Raw genomic sequence first — 22,314 nt, forward strand, 5'->3', positions numbered from 1 at the left:
GAATCCCAGCGGGAGGCCTCTTGGTCTTTCTAGGGGAACAGGACAGGGAGCAGCGTGGCCCGTCAGCCAGAGACGCAGGAGAGGATCGGTGCCCTGCCTCCCCCGCAGCGTCTCCGGGGACCCTCGGGGCCTGCCAGTCGGGACCCTGTGGGGCAGCCCCCCGGAGGTGAAATCCACGCAGCGAGGACCGGCCGGGTGTTAAGGGCAGGTGTCTGGTCGGGGCCACTGCTGAGCTAAAGGCCCGACCGGGGGGGGCCTGAGCAAGGGTCGGGCAGAGCGGTGGTGGGGGACCGACCACCTGTTCAGCAAGTCCTAGCAAGTTTGCCTAAAGAAGAAAGGAAATCACATGGGGTCTTAAGGAAGCGTGTCCCATGGAAACATCCCAGCGACTGAGAGGTCCCGTCTGGGGCAGGTCTCAAGTCTTTTCTCCTGTCCTGCAAGCGCGAGCCCGAGGCTCTGCGTGCCGTTGACGGTTTTCTGTTCTCTCTGGTGTTTCAGTTTTCCAAGTCCATGGTGCTGGACGCCTATAGCGAGTACGTGAATAACTTCAGCACCGCGGTGGCAATCCTCAAGAAAACGTGCGCTACGAAGCCTGCGTTCCTCGAGTTCTTAAAGGTTAGCCCTTGGTTTTTCTTCCCATTTTGGGTTTTCGCACCCTCTGATAACGCATTCTGTGTGCACATGCTTCGTGGTGAAGCTTTCCTCCGTTGCCTGTGAACGTCGAGTGCCATTGGTCACGCAGGCTCTGGTACCAAGGGGCCGGGTCAGAGCTGGAAGCGAAGGTGAGTCTTCAGGGGCGGCGGGGCTCTCGGGAAATACCTTCCACATGCACACCTTGGGAGGGGTGCGGAGGGGCGGGCAGACGGAAAGCTGAGGTCCGATCGCAGAGGAAGCTGCCTCGGGCTTCCTGCCCTTCAGCAGCAGACAGAATGTTTGGGATTGGGGTGGAGACCCCCGGGCCCCTCGAATCTGAGCAGGGAGCTGATCCCCGCGGGATGAACCCCTGTGGGCCGTGGGCTCTGACCCTGCTCCATTGAGAGGCGAGGTGCCTCTGACGCTGACAGTGCGGAGTTGACCTGGGATATTTGGCCCACGGCCCCTCACCGTGGCCAGCCACCAACCGCAGACCTCACGTGCCCAAGGCCCCAGCTCCCGTCATAAACCCTGAGCCGAAGCTCACTCCTGTTACGTGAACTGAATTCTCGGTCTCCTGCCACCACGGCGAGCAGGCGCGGGTGCCGTTCTCGCCAGCCGGTTATGCTCCGGTCAGCGTTAGCGGGGGATCCTGTCAGCCCCCGCTTCGAGGGTCTTGGCGCTTGGTGGTCTCTCCGTATCCCACGTGGCTTCTGGGGGAAGGACACACAGACGGTCAGACAGTCACTTGCTTGGAGGAGGTTGTAACCATCTTGCAGAGGCTGATCGTACCTGAAATGTCCGCTAGGGGGGCCGGCTGCAGCCCCTGCCGTTGGGTGACCACCTGCCAGGTGGCCTGGGGACGGGGTATGGGTCGTCCTGGTCCACCCGGGAACCAGTCTCAGGGGGCTGAGCCACCCTTGGTGGTGGTGGGGCTGAGCCCTTGCTCTGCCATCCGGCCATACTGCTGCCCTAGCCGGAGACCCCATTCCTGTGCGGTGGTCCAGCCTGCGGTGTGTCCCTCCCTGGCGCACAGAGGCACGACGGGACACTAGGTGGCCGTTGCTACATGGTGGCGGCAGCCCTCACACCAGACATCCTCTGCCATGGCTGCCCCTGGGGCAGCTTCTACAGGACACAGACTCAGGGACAGCCTGCCCCTCCTCACCCTCTCCCCCGAGACCCTCCCCCGAGAGCCAAGCCTGGCTGGCGGTGGCCGCCACGTTCCCCAGAGAGTGTGGGCCTCGCTGCCTTCAAGAGCCCTGCCAACTCTCGTTTGGGGTTCTGTGGGTTTTCTTCTTTTTTTTTTTTTAACTTTCTATTTATTTAAGAGAGAGCAATAGAGCGCACAAACGGGGGGAGGGAGAGGGAGAAGCAGGCTCCCGCTGAGCAGGGATCCCGATGTGGGGCTCGATTCCGGGACCCTGGGGCCACGACGTCAGCCGGAGGCAGACGTCCAACCGACTGAGCCCCCAGGAGCCTCTTTTTTTCCTTTCTGTCAGCGCACCTTCGAGTGGCTGTAGCATCTCAGAAACTAAGTCAGTCCCTAGAAGGCCGAGATGCGTCTGTAGATGGACAAGCCCCACCTGGGGGCCGGGCGCCCTCGGAGAGCATCGAATGCCAACCTGGGAGATTTCCACTCGGAACCGGCCACCGCACGCTCTGGCCCTCGGAGGCGCGAGCACGCGGGCGGTGCCGGGTGCGGGATTCTGCAGCTGGTCTGCCGAATGGTCTCCGTCGGGTGAGGGCAACCGCGGCCCCGGGTGGGGGTCCCTGCCGGCCCACAGTGCGAGCGTCCGGGCTTCTCCCCACAGCAGTGCCAGGAGTCCAGCCCCGACCGCGTCACGCTCTACAGTCTGATGACGAAGCCCATACAGAGGTTCCCGCAGTTCATCTTGCTGCTGCAGGTAAGGACGCGCGCCCTTCCCCGCGTCTTGCCTGAGCGCCACCGCTGTGCTCCTGGCTCCATCTCCGAGCTCCTCCCTCCCCGGGCGGTTATGGGGGGAGGGCAGGGTCAGGGGCTCCCAAGCGTGGACACAGCCCCGGGCCCTCACTGGCCCACTCCTGCACGGGCAGACAGGGCCCGATGCAGGTTCTCCAGGGACAGAAAGGAATCTGCCCTGTTCTGCCGGTGTCAGGGTCCAGGTCTAGGGTCAGGTGGAAAAGAACCCACCCTCTGCAGCCAGAGGGGACGGGCGGGCTCGGGAGCCCGAGTCCAGTCCCCGACGAGCCGGGCCCGTCGTAAACGTGGTCCACAGACGGTGTAGGGAGCAGAGACGCCGTGTGGAGAGGCTCACCCGTGGACCCGACGTGGTTGGAAACTAAGAATATTCAGATTGGTGCCTGTGTTGTTTCCAACAAACCTGGTTTGGGGGCCAGATGTGAGGCACCCGATTCCGTGGGACGCTCCGTCCACGCACACGCCTCGCCCTCCCCACAGCTGAGGCCCCGCCGCACAGAGGCAGACAGACCATGCCCGCCCTCGGGCGTGGGTTCTGCCGATTCGTCAGGCGGCTCGGCATGGCTCACGTCTGGGGATGCAGTGAAGGTGGACTGGCCCGGCCCTCAGCGACGTCACCAAGGCTCCTTCCTTTGAGGTTATGGCTACTGCTGTGACCGACCAGATCCCTGTGGAACGTGACCTCCCAAACAGCGTCGCCACGAAGCTGTGAGAAGGAGGATAGGCACCCCAGACTGCTGACATCCGCTGTGTCCGTGGCTAGTCTCATGGGGCAGTTAGTCTTTGTGTTCCACGTCCGTGTTCTAGCGAGCGTCCAGTTACCATGTGTATGCGTCAGATCCAGGTTCTGGTTCCGTCATGTGTGCTAGAGGATTAATAACAGAAGCCATCAGAATACCCAGAAAATGTGTTTGTTTCCTCCAGCTGCTGATGTGGGAGGCCCCAGGCGGGCAGTTCGGTGAGGAAGAAAGATGGAACCAATTAGACAGTTCTTTCTTTAGCTATAGGGACATACAGGGACCAAGGGCAAAGACATGACCGCCTTGTGATCGTGTGAAGTGCATTCAAACTCATGTGCAGCCTGTGCTTGGTGGCGTGCTGGTGTGTGCCTGGTCACCCCTGGTCACCCCGGTCACCCCGTCCACGGTGCGTACCGAGACCCTGCTGGGTTTTCACCCCGCACTCATGGATGGTTTTTGTTCTTCGTTAGTTGCTGTTGGATGTCGTTTCCCATCTCGCTCGTCAGCTTTTGGTTAACTGTTAGTAAGTCCTGGTAGACCTTTGGCCCAGGTATTACCAAAATAGGTGTTTTTAGAAAAGGTGGGAGGGCCGTGGGGAGCAGAACGAAAGCACCAAAGGACAGGCTCTGTGCCTCATGGTGCTTGAGAGCAGGGATGTGGTCTTGGGTGACATTGCTCTGGTTCTGGTCCAGGAACACTGCGTGTAACAGCTGTGCCACATGGGCTGAGTGAGATCGGTCCCTCTGTGGTTCTTTCTTCCTCCCCTCCCCACCCCCGGCCCCGTCCACCTGGGACTCAGGAGACTGACCTGAGACCTCCCAGATCCCTGTGAGTGGCTCCCCCAACAGGTTGGGGGGGGCTCGGGGTGGGTCTGGGGCTCAGGAGAATACATGGTTGGACGCAGAGTGTGCAGTCTGGGCGGCTGGGTCATCCAGGGGCCCTGCTCCCAGTACGGATGCTCCCGGGAGCTGCTGCCTGATGGGGCCGCGGGGGCCGGCGGCCGGGCTGGAAGACTAGACAGCGTGTCTCCTCCCACCTGAGTCTGCTCCGTGCGCGCGGGGAGGGATGGCCTGCGGGCCGGCGTGCTTCTTTCCCCTTCCGGCCCATCGGGCAGCCTGCTCTGCCTGTCTCTGCGCCGACCCCAGCTCTCCGGGGCCGTGTTACGGGTAGTGCTGGGACACCCCAGGCTTCCCTGACCCACGGTAAAGCTGAATGGCCCTGGCTTTTCTGGGCCTGCTGGGTCGAGACACGTGGTCCTGTAGGAATGTTTGTCTCTCTGTGTCCCACTGCCGTTATCTGTCCCATGTTGGACCAGTGTGACTCATGGTCTGGACGGAAGGACAGACGTCCTTTTCCCCTGCATGGTTGTGTCTTGGCGTTGGTGGATCCCCCCACGGCTCTGCTGTGTGATGCGTGTCCTGACTGTGGTCGGCACCGGGGCCGGCCCTGCCAGCTCGTGCCGTCGGAGCCGGTGGCGTTCTCCTGAGGAGTCCGTTGCCTCAATAGGATTCGAGTGACGCGTAGGGACGCGGGCGTGCGGCAGGGTCCGTACAGTGACGCGCAGGGACGCGGGCGTGCAGCAGGGTCCATACAGCCCACGCAATGTGGAAATATGTCGTCGCTTCTGCAGGTTTTTCCCTTCAGATGAAAAGCAGGTGGAAAGGTGAGGCAGGCACCGTCGAATTCCAACACCGGGGGGCCGGGGGAGAAGGGTGTCTCCAGACACGTCTGCCTCCGTCCGCAGGAGTCCGTATGTGGCCTGCATGAGCGTGCTGAGACCCACTCAGGGTCCGGTGTCAGAGCCGGGGGACGGCCCGTGACTGTCCCACAGATGCTGCTCCTGAAAGCCGACTCCCATGTTTGACACGTGTGCTGCCTCTTTGTCAGTGACCAGAGGGTTGGCCCCTCCTTGCAGCCTCCTCTTCCCTCTGGGACCCTACGGACGTGCATAGAGGGTGTCTGGCCCGCGGGAGCATGGGGTCCTGTGTGCGGTGAAGGCACGGGAGGAATGCCGCCGACTCTGTTTGGAAGCTGACCTCCGGGGCCTGGGTCCGTTGGTCCAGCTGGGGTGGAGAGAAGCAGGCTAGGAGTGACCTTGAGCATGGTGACGGGGGGCGGGGCATCTCTAAGATGTGGCACATTCATATTTACGGTGTCCTTTACTGGGAAATGCTGGTTTTTTCCATTAGCAAAGCCATTCAATGAGTTCCTTTTGTTTGCGCAAAAGGGGCCGTCCCCGTGTGTGGCCAGATCTCGAGTCACTGGGCTTCTCGTTCGCTCCCGGTGCTCATCTTACCCTCTCCCAACGGAACGTGTGAGCCTCGCGGCCGCTGGCTGAGAGCACGTGCGGTCCGCACCCCCGCCCCGGCAGTCCTACGACTCCTTCTGACCGTGTTTCTCCCCCAGGACATGCTGAAGAACACGTCCAGAGGCCACCCTGACCGGTTGCCCCTTCAGATGGCGCTGACCGAGCTGGAAACCTTAGCGGAGAAGCTGAACGAGAGGAAGAGAGATGCCGACCAGCGCTGCGAGATCAAGCATGTTGCCAAAGCCATAAATGAGAGATACCTGAACAAGGTTGACCAGGCTTCTCAGTCTGTGCGGGACTCGGTGTGCTTTGTGCTAACAAGCTGCCTTCTTTCCGCCACTCGCTACTCACCTTCTGGAAGCTTTGTGCGGACGCCATGGCCCAGGCCCTGCCTCAGAAGGCGATGGAGGGCGTCGGGCGGGTCGGGCGTGCTTTCTCGGGGGAGGGGCCTCCCACGTTCACGACACCCTCGCAGGGTCTGAATCTCGCTGCCAAAATGCGGTGTTTCCTCTTAGATGGTCATGACCAAAGCGGAGGGTGTCGCATTCGTTCTCACCTGTTCCCGTCCGTGCTCGGACTAAGCTGCGGGTATCACGGAAATGGGAGAAGCTACGGCGGGAAAGCAGTTCCTAGGCAGAGCTGTGTTTATGCTCTATGTTGGCAAGCTCCTCTCCTGGGACGGCAGCCTGGGTTTACGTGGACTTCGTACCTGCTTACGGCCCTGGTCCATGGGGAGAGGCTCAGCGAGAGGAGTGGTGTTGAATAGTTCCGTATCGTACTTATCATTGCTAAGGTCATTTCCGTTTCTGTCTGTAGGGGCAGTGTCCTCCCAGTGACCCTCCGTGGGTTCACGACAAAAACTTTAATGCATTTTGAGGAACAGGTTTTTCCTGACTTTCTTAATAATTTGATTAGGAATTTCTGTGAGCTGAATGTGGCATTAAGAGCCGGGGACGTGGTTTAGGACCCTGCTTGGCTCTGGTAACAGCGCTTGCCGACATGTGTGGGGCCCGGAGGAAGGCTGACGAGGAAGGGGTGTGTGTCCCTCGCTGGCGATCCCGTACCTATGCGCACAGCTTTGTCCTCCCCGTGCGCACGTCGAGAACAGGCTGACAGTGAGGATGGCTGGCCGTGGATGAGAGTCCGTAAGGGTTGGGGCTTATACTATGGCAAGTCGTTTAAGGAGAAGGTGTATGACTGACGGGTGAGAACAGGTGGGCCGCCCGTGCCTGGGTCCGTGTCTCTCGGCTGGAGGAACTATGTGTACAAGGGCTGTGGTGGTCAGACTCCCCTCACTCTAGGTAACTCCAAACACTGTGAAACCACGTAGTAAAAAGCTGCCCTCAGAATTCATGTGGTGAACGCTGCAGGGTGATCGGAAGTGCGGGAATTCTCCGTAAAGGGGAAAACCGGCAAAGCTCTGACGCGCTGTGGCTCCTATATTTTGCAAGACTTCCGCTCACGCTTTCTGTCCTTCTGATGACCTCGGTTGCGGGGAGCGTGTCAAGTGTGACTTTGAATGTTCAGCTTCTCAGCAGCGGGAATCGGTACCTCGTGCGGTCAGACGACATGATCGAAACCGTGTACAACGACCGAGGAGAAATCGTCAAAACCAAGGAGCGCCGCGTCTTCCTGCTGAGTGATGTGTTGATGTGTGCCACGGTCAGTGCACGGTGAGCGGGGGCCTCCCCCGGGGGTCCGCTGGGTGCCCGCATGTGCGCCAAACCACGGGCAGCTTGAACTCATGCGCTCTGAGCGGCGACGGCACGGAACTGGGTCGTGAGCGTCAGGGCTCCCTCTCCCAGGGGGCCTGGGTGCTGGGTCTCCAGGAGCCCACCCCCGGATGGGAGCCAGCATGGTGCCTGTGGTCCTCCCGTGGTGGCCGGGCCCCGGTCCTGTGCAGCCCCAGCACGGGTCCAGGTGGGTGGGCCTCCAGGGGCTGACCCGCCGCGGCCCGATTCCAGCCCCGCCTTCTCAGGGCTCCGGGAAGTCACCCCATCTCGCTGAGCCTCATGCGCACACTCTGTAGGGTCCTGGTGGGGAAGCCAGCGATCCCTGGGACTCCCGGGGTCCCACTGAGGACCACCGTCAGACCCGTCAGCCTGGTGCCCGGCGTGGGGCTGCCTGGTAATTGTCAGTGTTTGTTATGTTTCCTCCTCATCCTCAGTGGCTGTGAGGCAGCTACAGAGTAAGTCGGGAAAATATGCCCCCCCCCACTTTTTTTTTAAAGACATTATTTATTTGACAGAGATCACAAGTAGGCAGAAAGGCAGGCAGAGAGAGAGGAAGGGAAGCAGGCTCCCCGCTGAGCAGAGAGCCCGATGTGGGCTCGATCCCAGGACCCCGGGATCATGACCAGAGCCGAAGGCAGAGGCTTAACCCACTGAGCCACCCAGGCGCCCCTATGCCCCTTTTTTAAAGGTTTTATTTGTTAGCGAGAGGGGAGAGAGCACGAGTGGGGGAGGGGCAGAAGGAGAATCTCGAGACGCCTCGCTCAGCATGGAGCCTGGTGCGGGGCTCGCTCTCACGACCCCGAGATCATGACCTGAGCCAGAACTGAGAGTCGGTTGCTTAACCCACTGAGCCATCCAGCCACCCCCTAAATGTGCCAGTTTTAATGACTGCCCCGTGTCAGGAATTTGTTTGGTTCATATCCGTGGCTCAGCCTTTATCGTCGAACTTGCTGTGGCCACGCTCGGACCTCTGGAAGCAGCCACACTCGGCGTGATTTGGCCACTTCCTTCACCTGCGTGTGGAAAGGAGCAGGTCAGTGAGGCGTGGGCCGAGCCTGGGGCCCCTGGAGCGGTCCGAGCAGTATGTCCCGGCAGGGAGTACCTTCTGCTCCCTGTGTTCCCATCCTGAGAGCCACTTCCTGCCACACGGAAGCTAATGGCACAGACTGGTTTCCAGGCCTAACTGTGCAGGAAGCATCCCCCCTCCAGGTGGAGCGGTCAGCTCTCCGCACACACCGGAAAGATGAGGTCACCGGTGAGAGGACTTTGTGGACAGCGAACCACGGTGCACACATGGGTGTCTCCTGTCCCACGTGTTGCTGTTTGTAAGCAAGCTTTGTCTGCATGTAGCGGGAGGGCTGCCGGCGGCCCGGCGGCCTGCGGGGTCCCGGGGGCAGCCCAGGTGCATGCTCCAGCAAATGCCCCACGGTCAGTTTGGGTCTTTGGAAAAATTTTATGTCATTTTAAAAACCTGAAGCTGACAAGATGAACAAGAAGTGGAGAAACACTTAAAAGCAGATTTAGCTGCGTTCACTATCAGGGCTGTTCCTTAAAAAAACGCCCCGGGCTGTGGCAGGGATCCCAGGTTCCGACAGCCTTCTACGAAGTGAGGAAAGGGGGGACGCTGTTCTGTGGCCACTGAGATGTCCTGAGAGACACTCCCGGGAGGCGGTGCAGGGAGGACCCACCTGGGTCAGGCCAAAATGTTTTCTAGCGGCCCTGAGGATGATCAGAATAGGAAGATTCCCCCAACCCTCAGTAGGAGTGAAGACTTTAGATTCAGGATGAGTAGACATTGGGGTCGAGTTCATGGGCTTCTCCGTTTTTACGTCCAGACCCCACCGAACCCCTAGAGCGCACAGTGTCTGTGTGCCTTCTCCTCCTCCCCCTCCCCCACGGACTAGACAAGGAGAAGTAAGGCCTTCCAAGGTCAGAGGGAAGTCGGGCAGCTCGGGCACCCACATGTCCAGCGTTTCCGTTGAAAGTACAGCGTCTGGCCTTTTGGTTATTCCTGTGTACGTTCTGACTGGAAAAAATACATACATCCTGCAGAAAGCAAACTGGGACAGTGACCAGAAGTGAGGAGCAGTGATTGCCCCTGGTGGGGGAAGGGGGGCTTCCTAGCACTTGGAGGACCTCAGGTGGCTGGTGGCCCGGCAGCCCTGACGGGTGCTGGTCACGCAGGTGTTTGCTGTCGTGTCTTCCCCTCTGGAGCAGGTGTGACTCGTGTGTTCTCCGCACGTAGACCTCATTGTGTGGCCAAAGAAGAGAATAGCCTGCACAGGTCACGGGATTGTTTTATTTAATTGTTACATACGTCTTTTCAGCATGGAGCCTGATGGCAGGATTTGACTTTATTAGACTAGGTTCGCTCTGCTAAAGAGGAGCTCCCATATGAAGCGGACATTTCCCCTGATAGCAGCCTTTGCCAGAACACACGAGCATCTCTGCCCAGCCGTCCGTCAGGGAGCCTCCGGCTTGTCCCCTTTAAGCGTTCGTGGGAACTCGAGAGCTTTTGGGAGATAAGCCTTCCGTGCTCCCCCGTCCTCCTGGATTAGGCAGTGAGGGGTTCCTAACCCTCCCCTGGGAGGTCTCCAGTGGGACCAAATGGCATGTTTCTCGCCTGAGTGTCAAGGGATGACATGTATCCTGACTTCTGCAGGGGGGATGCTAACACCGCGGCCTCCTCTTTCAGCACTGCGGACAGCAACGCCATCGCGTCCGCCGGCCGGAAGTACTTATTAAAGTGGAGCGTCCCTCTCGGACACGTGGAAGTGGTAGAGTACGGCAGCAGCGACGGTACTGGAGAAAACAGGTGTCCCCCCGTGCACCCCCCCGAGAGCCTGGCAGTGGTCGCCAACGCCAAGCCGAGTAAGTGACACTTGACTCCTGTGCGTGTGTCTTGGGGCCGCGTCAACGTTAACCTCAGAGGCCCTGTTTGCTCGGCCTCCGCAGTGTCCGGGGCCCCTGGGGGATGGTGGGTCTGTTGGACGAGACCATCTTCGGAGCCCTGTTTTACGTCGGCTGGTACACGTAGATGGAGAACCCATTGGCCCCTCATCTCTGAGCCCGCCTCGCTGGCGTGCGCCCTTTGGGTTGGCAGGGGAGCCGCAACCTGTGGAATGTGCCGTCTCCCCAGGTTTGATTTCTGTTTTGCGTTTTCCCACTCAGCAGGGAAGGCGCTGCCTCCCATCTCCCAAGCGTGCATGGACGTCCAGCAGCGTGGGGACCTCGGTTGTGGGCTTGGCTCTGCCATGCACCTCGGCATGGTGCAGCCCCTGCTCTCCCCCAGCTCCCCGGGGAGGGGGTGCCGGGTCCTGATCAGCCGAGACGAGCCAAGGGTGTCCTGACACTGGCCGTGCTTCTGCAGCTGTGTGACGTGTGTGGTCTTTATTACTGAAGGGTCTTGGGACTGGAGATTTTGAATGTGTTGTAGTATTTGTGAGTTTCTCTTTCCATCTCTCTTTTTTATTTTATTTTATTTTATTTTTAAAGATTTTATTTATTTGACAGAGAGTTCACAAGTAGGCAGAGAGGCAGGCAGAGAGAAAGGGGGAAGCAGGCTCCCTGCTGAGCAGAGAGCCCGATGCGGGGCTCAATCCCAGGACCCTGGGACCATGATCTGAGCCAAAAGCAGAGGCTTTAACCCACTGAGCCATCCAGGTGCCCCATCTCTCTTTTTTCATCCAATTAAAGCCTGGTTGAATTTCACCCTGTCACTGGCCTCTGCCCCAGGTGTGGAACACCCAAGACAGAGTGAGTGGGGACCCGCAGTTGGCCTTTTCATACATGGAATGAGCCTTGATATTAAATGTTTGTGCTATAAATATATGGGACAGGCTCTCAGATGACTTTGTTTCTGAGTGTTCAGAAGAAGGTGCCTTTAAAGCCTGCAGCTGCCGGCCGCTTGTGCCCGTCCGCTCGGACTCACGGAACAGGCCTGAGGAACGTTAGGTCTCATCGGCTGGGAGGTCTCCCGTTCTCGCTCGTGTGACAGTAGCCGTCGGTCCCTCGGGTGGGGGATCAGCCTAGAAGACCGCGTCTCCAAGCCCCGTGTTACGGGTCCTACAGTCCTGAATCACTGACCACCGAGTCCTTCTCAAAGGCATTGCCGACCGGCTCCGCAAATACTCAAAGTCCCGGAGCGTGTCACAGAGTTTCCACGGCGGAATGTACTGAATGGGCGGGGTGGGGAGGAGGTTCTCCCAGACTGATGCGGGTCGCTGGGATGTACTCACGTTCCACTTGCGTATCTCGAAAGTACGGAAAAGTCCATGTAAATTGCTTGGCAGTATTGGGTGCAAATCTCACGTGTGTCTTGGTTTTGCAAACACCGTGCCTTCCTGGGTTTGAAACGGCAGCAATGTTAAAAGGTATTTGCAGGTGAGATTGCCTCCTTGTGCTCGATTCACCACGGAGAATCACGGAACTGCGGCATTGATTGTAGAGCGGATACTGGGCAGTACAGCATCGCTACGTTGTCCTACTCGAGTTTTTATTCGTAACTTCTGTGGAGCTAACGGAGAACGAGATTCAAATCCGTTAGCAGCATGGAAAAGCGTATGGGAGGGAGACTGGATTTTTAAAATACAGTCGACCGTGAAACAACTCCGGGGTGGGGGGCACCAACCTCCTGTCCACTGAAAATCCTCATGCATGATTTGACTCTCCAAAAACTTAATAGTGAAAACCTGCTGTCGAGCAGAAGCCCCACCGATAGCACGAGCAGCTGGCGCACACTTTGTACAATACACGGATCCCGTCCTGTGTTCTCACAGGACATCAGCGAGGGGACACACAACGTCAGTGAGGACATGGTACGACACGTTCCCGGCGCGGCCGCGGGTCTATCAGAGGAACTTGCGTAGGAACGGATCTGCACAGTCAAAGCCGAGCTGCTCACGGTGGACCGGCCGTGGAAGAGCGGACACGGGCACCAGAAACGTTCCCACGAGTTTCCATCCGTGACCGCAGGTGCGGTTCTCGTTGTTGGTGAGAAGAAAATGTGTCCCTTGGGAGAGTGTTGGGTTTTCTTCATTCTTCAGTTTAAGGAGGAGGTTTTTTTTTTTTTTTTTTAAGTTTTTTTTTTTTTTTAAAGATTTTATGTATTTATTTGTCAGAGAGAGTGAGCACAGGCAGACAGAGAGGCAGGCAGAGGCAGAGGGAGAAGCAGGCTCCCTGCTGAGCAAGGAGCCCGATGTGGGACTCGATCCCAGGACGCTGGGATCATGACCTGAGCCGAAGGCAGCCGCTTAACCAACTGAGCCACCCAGGCATCCCTAAGGAGGAGTTTGATGCGACATCCTAAGTTCAAGAGACTTGGGCACCTGCTTGGGGCATACACAGTTGTGTTCTGACTTGCCATGACCTTTCCCGTCCCTCCAAAGAAGCACGCACTAACCTCGTGAGCTCTGTTGTTCGGGGGCGTCTGTGTGGACACCGTCCTGAGGAGGGGGTTGAAGACCAGACCTGCCTGCCATCCATCAAGGTGTGTTGCGCTCCGTGTTGCGGGTGGAGGCCACATGTGGTCGTCACCTGTGTCACCGCCCGTGCCGCGGCCCGTGGTGCTGGCGGGCACCCCCTTTCAGTGCAGTCTGTTACTGCGGTGCCTTACTTTAAGAACTCGGGGTCCTGGTAACTGAGGAGCGCGTGCAGACTTCATCGGCACCGAGCTAGTCATCGCGTCCTTCCCGCTTTGTGGCTGGGCTTGCAGTGGGTGCTCCCTGAGTATTTGTTGGGCAAATAAAGAGAAAAATGGAATCACTGTTTAATGAAATTTTTAATGAAACCATGTCTTTCTACATACCTGTTTATCGAAGGCCTGTTCTAAACCGAGCACCGTGTCCTGGCGACCCCCTGACGAGTAAGGGGTCGACGGTGCCTTCTGACGCCCGAGGAGGTGGATGCAAGGACACGGCTGACACGCTCGGATACGGTCCTCGTCAGAGCCCGGGGCGCGGGATGCTTCGGGAGGTCAGAAGGAACGGTTTTCTCCGAGCTGCCTCTGGAACTGGTTGTGAGGAGGAGCGGGATTTCAGGAGCCAGAGGCTGGCGACGTGCGTCAGTTGACTCGTTGGTTCCTTCCACCGGCCTTCGTCCGACGCCCGCCCGGAGCACGGAGGGGGCTTGTGCCCGGGGAGCCCCGAGGGTTTTTGTGACTGGACCCTTCCAGCCTGTGGTGCTCCCTCGGGATTCCGGAGGACGGACGCTGGTCCGTTTGTGGGTCCAGGGCCGTCCACGGGCGCATGAACTCCGAGAGGCTTCTGGGCTATCCCAGGATCGCGTGGGCCATGGCGCGGTACTCGCTGTGGCTCTCCAGCCAGCGGCACCGCTTTGTCCGGAACGAAGGGCTCAGACTGGGCAGCGTGGTGCCGTGTGGGCCCCGGAGCCTGGGACACCGCTTGGCAGAGCCACTTCCTCGTTCAGCTTCGTGACGTGCGTGGCTGGACGCAGGACAACAAACTGTGGGTCAGAGCAGGAACACAGAATAATTGCGGATCACTCCGTAAACTGTTTCTGGAAAAACGAAGACAGGACGAAGGGGACTGGTCACGCGTAGGTAGTGCTGGTCTTTCCGGGAGGGAGACTTAACGTGCTGTTCGTCCTCCGTCATGAACGGACTCCGGCTATGAAAGGGTTGGATTGGGAATGGTCCAGACGCGGGTTTCCAGATGAGAAGGCCTCCGGGAAGCCGTGTCCTGGGCCCCGGAGTCCGGGAAGGGGCGCCTTCGCGAGCCTCAGGCTGTTGTTGGCCCCGTGCTCCTGCGGGACCCGCCACTCGTCTCGGCTCTGCGTCGGACACGTTCCTTGCTTCAGTGTGGGGTTTCCAGCAGGCTGTTCCCCTACAGCTGCGGGCAGCGGGGAGGCCTGTGGGCAGCGAGTCCGCGGATCGGGGGTCCCAGCACCCGGCCTCCGTGGGAGCGAGTGTTTGCTTTGCTCCTGGCTTAGTGCTGCGCCCGAGCTGTGCAGAGCCCTGTCTCCTGGTTTTGCTGTCCGTGGAGGGGATCCGAGTTTTAGCTCTAATTCCTGAAATGATACGTGTGGAGTATGTGGCCCTTTGAATGCCTTCTCAGTTAAAAAATTTCTTTAACAAAGTGAAATATGTTAATTCTGTGTGTTGGAAGACTGAACTCCAGCCAGACTTCCATGGGGCGCTTTCAGGCTTCCGGCCAGGGACGGGGAACGGCAGGTTCACCGGCGGGAAGGACTGTCCCGCCCCACCCACACGCCTCCAGCAATGAGGGTCCATGCGTTGTCGGGGCCAGACCTGAGCTGCTCTGTGCACATCAAATCCAGAATATGGATCTCCTTCCCACCAGCCTGCGGCCAGCGAGCCGTGCTGCTCCGTGCATAATACCGTGTCTATCCACGAGTCGTAGCTAGCTGGGCCGTCTCCGCTGTCCCCGGAGTTTTCTAGAAGGGCTTCAGATTCCCCCCCAGTGCTGTTGTTCCTTCTGATGCTCCTGCATTTGTCACCCCTCGGTTAGATCGAGACGCCAGGCAGGAGTCGTTGCTCCCTCAATAGCCGTGTGACTTCTGCCGTGTGGATGACTGAGCTCTGAGCTCAGTGTTGGAGAATTCGGTCTGTTGTTCAGGACTGAAGACAGAGTGTGGGTGTCACGGCCTAGCAGCCGGGCTTCAGGAGCCAGTGAGGCCGCCGCTGTGGGCCCCGCGGGAGCTGCATGCAGGAGGCACCGTCCGCCCCCCCCCCCCCCCCCCGGAGAGCCCCATGCAGAGCGTGGAGCTGTCTGGCCGCGTCCATCCCGGAGCTGTGACATTTTCTTGGTGCTGCGCTTTGCTGTCTGCGCCGGCCTGCAGGCTGGCATCCAGGGGCTTGTCTAGGGTCCCTCTGGGAGCCCATGGCTGGTTTCAGCCTCCAGACCCTCCAAATTCCTTCCCCAAATTCTGTGTTACTTTCTGGAGTGACTGACCTGTTTTTGGCCTCTTTGTGAGTTGGGGCTCAGGTTGGGGGAGGGAAAGCGCGGTGGTGAGGTGGGTTTACCTGAGGTGCCCAGCGGGGATCCCCACGTTCACACTCACTGTGCTACACCCTACCTGGGGAGCGGGCTGACCAGAAAACACACCGCCCTCTGGCCTGACACAGTCGGACTCGTGCAGGGTCCGTACAGATCAGCTCCATGCCGCAGCGGCCTCTCGAGCACTCCGTTTCCAGGGACGGCACTGCCGGAGCTGGGGAGCGAGCAGGTCTGTCCTCAGGAGCCTTCCCTGGCAGAGACCCATCATCGCCGCCTCTCAGCAGGTCCCGAGGAGAGCAGGAGGTCTGCAGACGCCTGGACAGCGGCGTGGCCGAGTGTGCGTGTGCACGAGCAGATCCCGTGGTCTGTCGGGACCAGGCCCGGCACTTCACCATAGTTAGTGCTGGAGGAGGGTGGTGGGTGTCAGCCTGGCAGGGTGCTCTGTGCTGGGGGACCGCACGCTCTTGGCTCCTGGGGCTGTGGGAACTGCATCTGCTGCCCCGGAGCGGCCGCACACTGTCCTCTGTAAACCACCGTGGGAAGAGGGTGCGACTGCCTCGGGGGTGACCTGCCCTCTCCCGGGCAGCATGCGGTGAGGGACCGCAGCTCCGAGGAGCAAAGCCGCCCCCTGCTTGCCGCCAGCAACTCTGTACGGAGAGTAGAAAGCCAGCCCGACCATCCCCGCTGGACCAGTGTCCCCTCCCATCCCCAGAGCATCTGCCCAGTGTGTCCACTTTCTGTTCAAGTCTTTTCAAAGTGTCCAGCCGTGCTTCTGCAGTCCGGCTTCAAAGTGGGGGCTCTGGCCGTGGGTGCCAGGGGTCAGGGGTAAGGGAGGGAGTCATGTCGTTGCTATAGATGAGCTGGCGGAGACCTGGGCATCCTTGATTCTAGAGGGAGGGTCCTGGAGAGAGAGGCTGGGCAGGGGGAGGGGCAGGGGGAGGAGGAGGGTCCTGGAGAGGGAGGCTGGGGCAGGAAGAGGGCTGGGCTGTGGTCAGAAAGTGAACTGTAGACAAGTCACAGATGCCATGCTCGGGGGATGTGGCTGTGGGTTAGGTTTTAGCCAGAATGGGGTACACAGAGGCGCCAGTCAGCAGCGGAGCAGAAGCCCCACCTCTGCCCCCGCTACCCCAGAAGGCAGCGCCCCACTTGCTGTGGGCACTTTAGAAATACTCACCAGGCCTCGGAAGTCTGTCACGCGGGAGCCCTGGGTCTGGGCTGTGGGGCCAGGTTCTCGCTCTCTGGAGTGAAGGGCCCACGTGTGGGGCCTGGAGGGGGAGGGGTTAAGCCCCCCTCTCCCAGTATCTTGGTGCTCGCCGTGGCCTGTGGACAGGGACAGCACCTCCTAAGAGAGCCAGAGGTGTGCGCAAGGTCAGAGGACAGGAGGGACGCGGCTGCCTCGAGTGAGACCATAGTGACTTGGAAAGCACAGCACTGTTTGGGGCTGGCGCTGCGTGGGAGGGGCTGGAGGGGACGAGGAATGTCTCCCTGACCGCCTTGGTGACAGCAGTCTGTGGCCTTCGCGTGAAGCCGTGGCGTGGTTGTGGGGTTCCGGGACGACTCTGACTTCCCCGCATGGTGGGAGCTTCTGGCTCCCTGTGCCCCCAGCCCCCGTCGCAGAGACGGCCTGGCTGCTCCCCAACATCTGCTCTCCTGGAAAGCCGCAGAGACCTCAGGGAGACTCCCACGGTCTGTGTCTGCATCCTGGGCTGGTACCCCGTCCAGAGTCGTGGCCGGAGACGGCATCCGGAAGTGACACGGGGTCCGGGAGTGACAGAATCTGGGAGTGACACGGGGTCTGGGAGTGACATGGCGTTGAGCCACGGGCCAGCCCCCCGGACCCGAATGGAGCTGGGCCGCAGCTGCCTTCGAGCGCGACTCCAGATTGGTGCTGTTTCCTTCCGTGGTGCGTGAGGTAGTGAGCTCTCCAGAAGTTCCGAGTCGCCAGCTGGGATTTGGTTGGACCTGCGCTAAGACACGGACGGCTTTTCCGAGGCAGTGAGGCTCCCGAAGGCGGTGCTGGACGGCATTGAGGCATCCGGTGATGGAGACGCGTCCACGCGCCCGCTGTCTGCGTGTCGGGTGCGAGAGTCACTCCTGCTTTTCCTCATCCGTGCAGGCAGCCACAGCCTTTGGTGTACACGAGTAATCGGTGACCCAGCCAGACACGCACGTGGGTCCGCTTAGGCTCCTCCTCAGGTGTGGTTTTGAAACCGGAGTCAGTCCTAACAGCCGAGTATGAGAACCACGGTCAGTCAGTGTCCGTCCGCCTGAGCCCTGCTGTCCTTCCTGCCTCACGGAAGCCTCACGGCGCCTGCTTGGACACCCTGGCCTGGGGCGGCAGCACCAGGACCACAGGGTGACCGTGGGGTGACCGCGGGTCTCCTCTCTGGGAGGGGTGGGGTGGGGAGGCTGCGGCAAGTTCTTGGCATCTGGGCGGCACGTCCGTGTCAGCCGCAGATGACTTCCGGATCAGCGTGTCCCTCTCTCACGTGGCACCGCCCGCGTGCGCACACGGTTCGTGGAAACACGCCTGTAGCTTCAGCCTGTCCACGTGCTAACCGTTTGCCCACCCCTCCCCAAAGCTGGGGTCACTTGGTGAGGACTAACACCGCGGCCGCCCTAGATGGGCAGCTTCTGTGGGTGACGCTGGCCACCTGCCACGGCCGGCTGGCTTCTGGGGCGTGTGGGGCTCCTCCCCAAGGCTCCAAGGTGGCGGCCACCGGTGGGGAGGATTGGGGAGCTCCGGAAACTCTCCTGATTTAAAACACCGCTCTCCTCGCCCTCGGGTGAAGCACGGGGAGCGTGCTACTTCCTGGCAAAGGAAAGACCCGGACTCTGGAGGAGAGGCACGTGGGGGTCTGCTTGTTGGAAGACGGCGGTTGTGGGCCACACACAGGAAGCAAGCGGTGCCTAGTGCCTTGGAAGGGGCAGCTGACGAAACGAGCAGGCCCCGGGTTATGTCACGTGTGTCGTAGGGAACGACAGGCAGCTCAGTAACACGCAAGCTGCAGGTGCCTTGCACGCCAACCCCCTCTAGCCCCAGGGTGGCCCCGAGGTGGCCGGGAAGGCACACCTGTGCCCAGGTGCCCGCAAGTTTCTCCCTGGCTTCTCCCTGAGGGACTCCCGAGTCCCAGCGGCGAGATCCAACAAGGAAAATACAGCCTGGCTCCTGAGATGCGTCCGACCTAGCGTTCTGTGGTCTCTGTCTCCTGAGACACGTGCTTTTACGTGTGGCACGTGGGAGTTCCGTGGGAGGAACATCTGTCTGCAGGGCAGACACCAAGGTCAGAGTCTCGGCGTGCTGGGGCTGGAGCCCGCCTCCCTGCTCGCGTCGCACTACAGAGCTGGGCCGTGTCTCCGTGCCGCGTACGGCGCGGCCTGGCTCTCCTCGCGCTCCTGTGATGGTGTGGCGGGCTCAGGACCAAACCTGCGAGGCCCCGAGTCGGGATCGATGCTGGGCTCCCCAGCTCAAGGCAACTCAGACTCGTGTGCACAGAAATCGCCTGTTCACGCCCATGAAGAGCAGAAGTGGGATATCGTGTGCACTCGGACGCCACGTTCTTGAGAAGACAAAACGGAGATGTCGGAGGAGAGACCAGTGGTTGGCGGACAGGGCAGGCAGACTGGGGTCTTCAGAGAGAAGGCGCTGTTCTGTGGGCCACACCCGCCCCTGTTGAAATTCAAGGGCCGTGGGCTCGTGGTGAGAGGGTCGGCAGATTTCCTGTGTGACAGTTTAAACAACTAAACCAAAGGCCAGATGCGGGCGGGTTGACGCAGCCCACGGAGCAGGGGTAACCTCGCCGCAGTGAGCTCGCAGAGTCTGCAGTGTATAGGGAAAGCACACGTGTGTGGTCACCGCTGACACTTCAGGTTACGTGGATGTGCTGGTAAGGAAAAGCGGGTGTGATGAGCAGATGGTCACTGGCCAACTTGCTCCCTTTCTTGTGAAACGTCACCAAAGCGCTCGATAGGCAATCAGTCATAGGATTTGTCTAGATTAGTCCTGAGAAATCAGGCCTGGGGGAGGCATAACGATCCCAGTAAAAATGGCCCAGACGGCGTTTCTGCAGTGAGGACTGTTAGCTCTCCTGGTGAGGAGTGAGTGGTCAGATGTCCACGTGTGGAAAGCTCGCCTTGGAAGCACGGCTCCGTTTTGCAGGCAGATGTGTCCGCACACAGTCTACACGGGAGGACGGACGAAGCCGTGTACTCAGCTGGGCCGTGTGCACGAGCAACGTGCAGGGCGCCTTGCGCACCCCCGTTGAGAGTTCCGACACGCGACGGGGCGCCTGAACCCAGCCGGGGGGCTTGGTTTCCACTGGGCCGGCCCCGAGAACCATCCCAGCCATCATGGGTTTTAGCTTTAAGTTTTATTTCTCTCAATGGTGGTTTGTCCTTTAGACAAGCGTCCGCTCGTAGCTCGCGTACTTGCTTCTTGCTTGGGAACCGCTGCCGACCCACCCAGCCCGGCCGGGCGCTGAGTTCAGTCATGCTGGCCTCGCGGAAAGAGACCCAGGGGATGCTCTTTATCCAACGTGGACGGATCTGCTCCCTGGGCCTGTGGGTCGCTGGCGGGGGCCCGAGGCCGTCTGTTTCCGTGAACGCGGAAGAGGAGGCGGCTGTGACCGCGTGTCCCATAAAGGGTGGGCTCCGCGTGGGACTTGGCATTGGGTCCAGCCTGCGTGTTAGTGTGGGTCCTGTGTCCTCGCCAGGGGAAAGGGGACAGGGCGTAGTCCTGGGGGGTGAGAAACTATTTCCCTCCCAACACAGAGGTGGCCCCGAGGCAGGGACGGGGCTCTTCCCCCACCTGTCGCTGTTCTCCTCTGTGTCCCGTTGTCCCTTGGAGAAAGGGCACTGGGGAGCTCATGTTGATGTTGGAGGACCCGGTTATTGGAAATTTGGCTTAGGTTAAATGGCATTTCAGCAGTGTGTTAAAAATACAAGTGACAAGACGTCAGCCAAACCCAAAGTGTGAGAGGCTCTGTGAGGTATAGCACACCGGCCGTGGTCCAGACGCTCAGGTCCTGGAAGACGGGCGCCCCAGGAGCTGGCCTGGCCCTGAGTGGAGACAAGTGCGTGCGGGGCTGTGGGTCGGGTCCAGAGCAGAGGATGAGCTCGGGGAAGCTGGCGACACGGGAACACGGCTTGCGGGCTAGCGAACGGTGTCCTGTCCACGTGACTTGGCGGGTTTGACGACAATGCCGTGGTTCTGTGAGAGTCTAACGTCACGGGACGCGGCATGAAGGGCACACACGGGGACACTCGGAATCGTTTCTGAGTCTGATGTCCTTCCAAAATGAGAAGTTAGAAATGGAAAAACCGCAGAATGCTTGGCGAGAGCCCCTTGTTAGGCATCCTCGGTCCTGTGGTGTCTTACCCTCCGGTCTCGAGCGTGGCTTCACTTGGCACCGTTTGCTGCTTCGTCCGCAGACCAGGTGTATGTGGGGCCAGGACAGCTCTATCAAGACTTACAGAACCTATTGCATGACCTGAACGTGGTCGGGCAGATCTCACAGCTCGTCGGGAGCCTCCGAGGGAACTACCAGGTAACCGGCGGGCCCCGCGACGCGGAATTCCGTGTCCACATCTGGGTCGCCATCACGGCGAGGCCGGGCCTCCGGGTTCCCTGCGGAGTGAGAATCAGGCTGATCTTGAGAACCAGTGCGATGGCGGGGGGGTGGGGGTAAAGCCGTCCTCGGGTCACCCCACTCCCAAGCGGACTCAAGCCGCCGCCCCGTTTTGGAGACGCCCAAGCCCAGGGTGGCGGGGGGGGGGGTCGTGTTAGGAGGGCACTGTGGGAGGTCGGTCTCCCCCAGGCTCCTGCCTCAGCCGCACTCCGTCCTCCCTGGGGGCCTGCCTCGGTGAGACCTTCACTGCGCGCGCCTGTCTCTTGGCAGAACCTGAACCAGTCCGTGGCGCATGACTGGACGTCGGGATTACAGAGGCTCATTCTGAAGAAGGAGGAGGAGATCCGAGCCGCGGACTGCTGCCGCGTCCAGCTGCAGCTCCCGGGCAAGCAGGACAAGTCAGTGGTCACTCGGCAGGGCGGCCGTCCCGGGCAGGGCTCAGAGAGCGCTCCGGGGCGTCGCCGGGGGTGGGGTGGGCAGGGCTGGTCGCGGGATCCTGCGTTCTGTACACCTAGTGCCTTTCCACTCCCCTGGCAGGTCGGGGCGGCCCACGTTCTTCACGGCGGTGTTCAACACCTTCACACCCGCCATCAAAGAGTCCTGGCTCAACAGCCTGCAGATGGCCAAGCTCGCCCTGGGTAAGAGGGGGCGACGGCAGCTCGGGGGGCGCGTGCAGGTGGGGGCCACAGGCGCATCCCGATGCCGCTTCTCTCCGGATGGTGGAGTCCGTGCCCAAGAGGACAGCAGCCCGGGAAAGACCCCGGCAGTAGAGTCCCTGCTTACCCGGCAGAATGTTTCTGTTTCTGTTTTTGTCTTTTAGTATTTATTTACTTATTTGAGAGAGAGACGAGGTGAGCAAGCAGAGGGAGGGGGAGACCGGCAGACCCCCGCGGAGCAGGGTACCCAATGCGGGGCTCGATCCCAGGACCCTGAAATTACGACCTGAGCCAAGATCCACAGTCGGGTGCTGATCCGATGGAGCCCCCCAGACAGCCTGGAAGAATGTTCTCAAACAGGAAAAATGACCCCCAGCACGAGTGATTGTTTTTAAAAGATTTTATTGATTGATTGATTGAGAGAGCTGGGGAGGGACAGAGGGAGAGAGAAAGGGAGGAGCCCGGTGCGCGACTCGATCCCAGGACCTGAGCCGAAATCAGGAGGGGGGCACTTCACCCTCTGAGCCGAGCAGGTCTCCCCGCCCCCCAGCAGGAGTTGTTTTTACGATATCTACATTATAATTAAGGGATTCTAGGAAAAACAGGCCCTGACTTTTATCGTAACCACATGGTGACATCTGCAGACGCTGACCCCACGTGGGATCAGCCCCGCGGGTCTGT

The 22,314-nt window shown here is 60.0% G+C and overlaps 1 protein-coding gene across 4 annotated transcripts in view; it reads left to right on the plus strand.

Moving 5' to 3' along the window:
• The window catches only part of ARHGEF10 (Rho guanine nucleotide exchange factor 10), a 96,433-nt gene that overhangs the window by 53,603 nt on the left and 20,516 nt on the right, over positions 1-22,314 (plus strand). For 3 of the 4 annotated variants that reach the window (XM_080796789.1, XM_080796788.1, XM_080796791.1), the window contains 8 exons: positions 499-615; positions 2,448-2,540; positions 5,740-5,910; positions 7,169-7,314; positions 10,070-10,245; positions 20,781-20,896; positions 21,248-21,375; positions 21,515-21,615. In XM_080796789.1, the coding sequence (XP_080652915.1) occupies positions 499-615; positions 2,448-2,540; positions 5,740-5,910; positions 7,169-7,314; positions 10,070-10,245; positions 20,781-20,896; positions 21,248-21,375; positions 21,515-21,615 (1,048 nt within the window). The remainder of the gene's footprint in view (positions 1-498; positions 616-2,447; positions 2,541-5,739; positions 5,911-7,168; positions 7,315-10,069; positions 10,246-20,780; positions 20,897-21,247; positions 21,376-21,514; positions 21,616-22,314) is intronic. The other variant, XM_080796790.1, reaches the window with a different exon arrangement.

The sequence above is a fragment of the Martes martes genome (assembly GCF_963455335.1).
Source record: "Martes martes genome assembly, chromosome: 2".
Taxonomy (NCBI): domain Eukaryota; kingdom Metazoa; phylum Chordata; class Mammalia; order Carnivora; family Mustelidae; genus Martes; species Martes martes.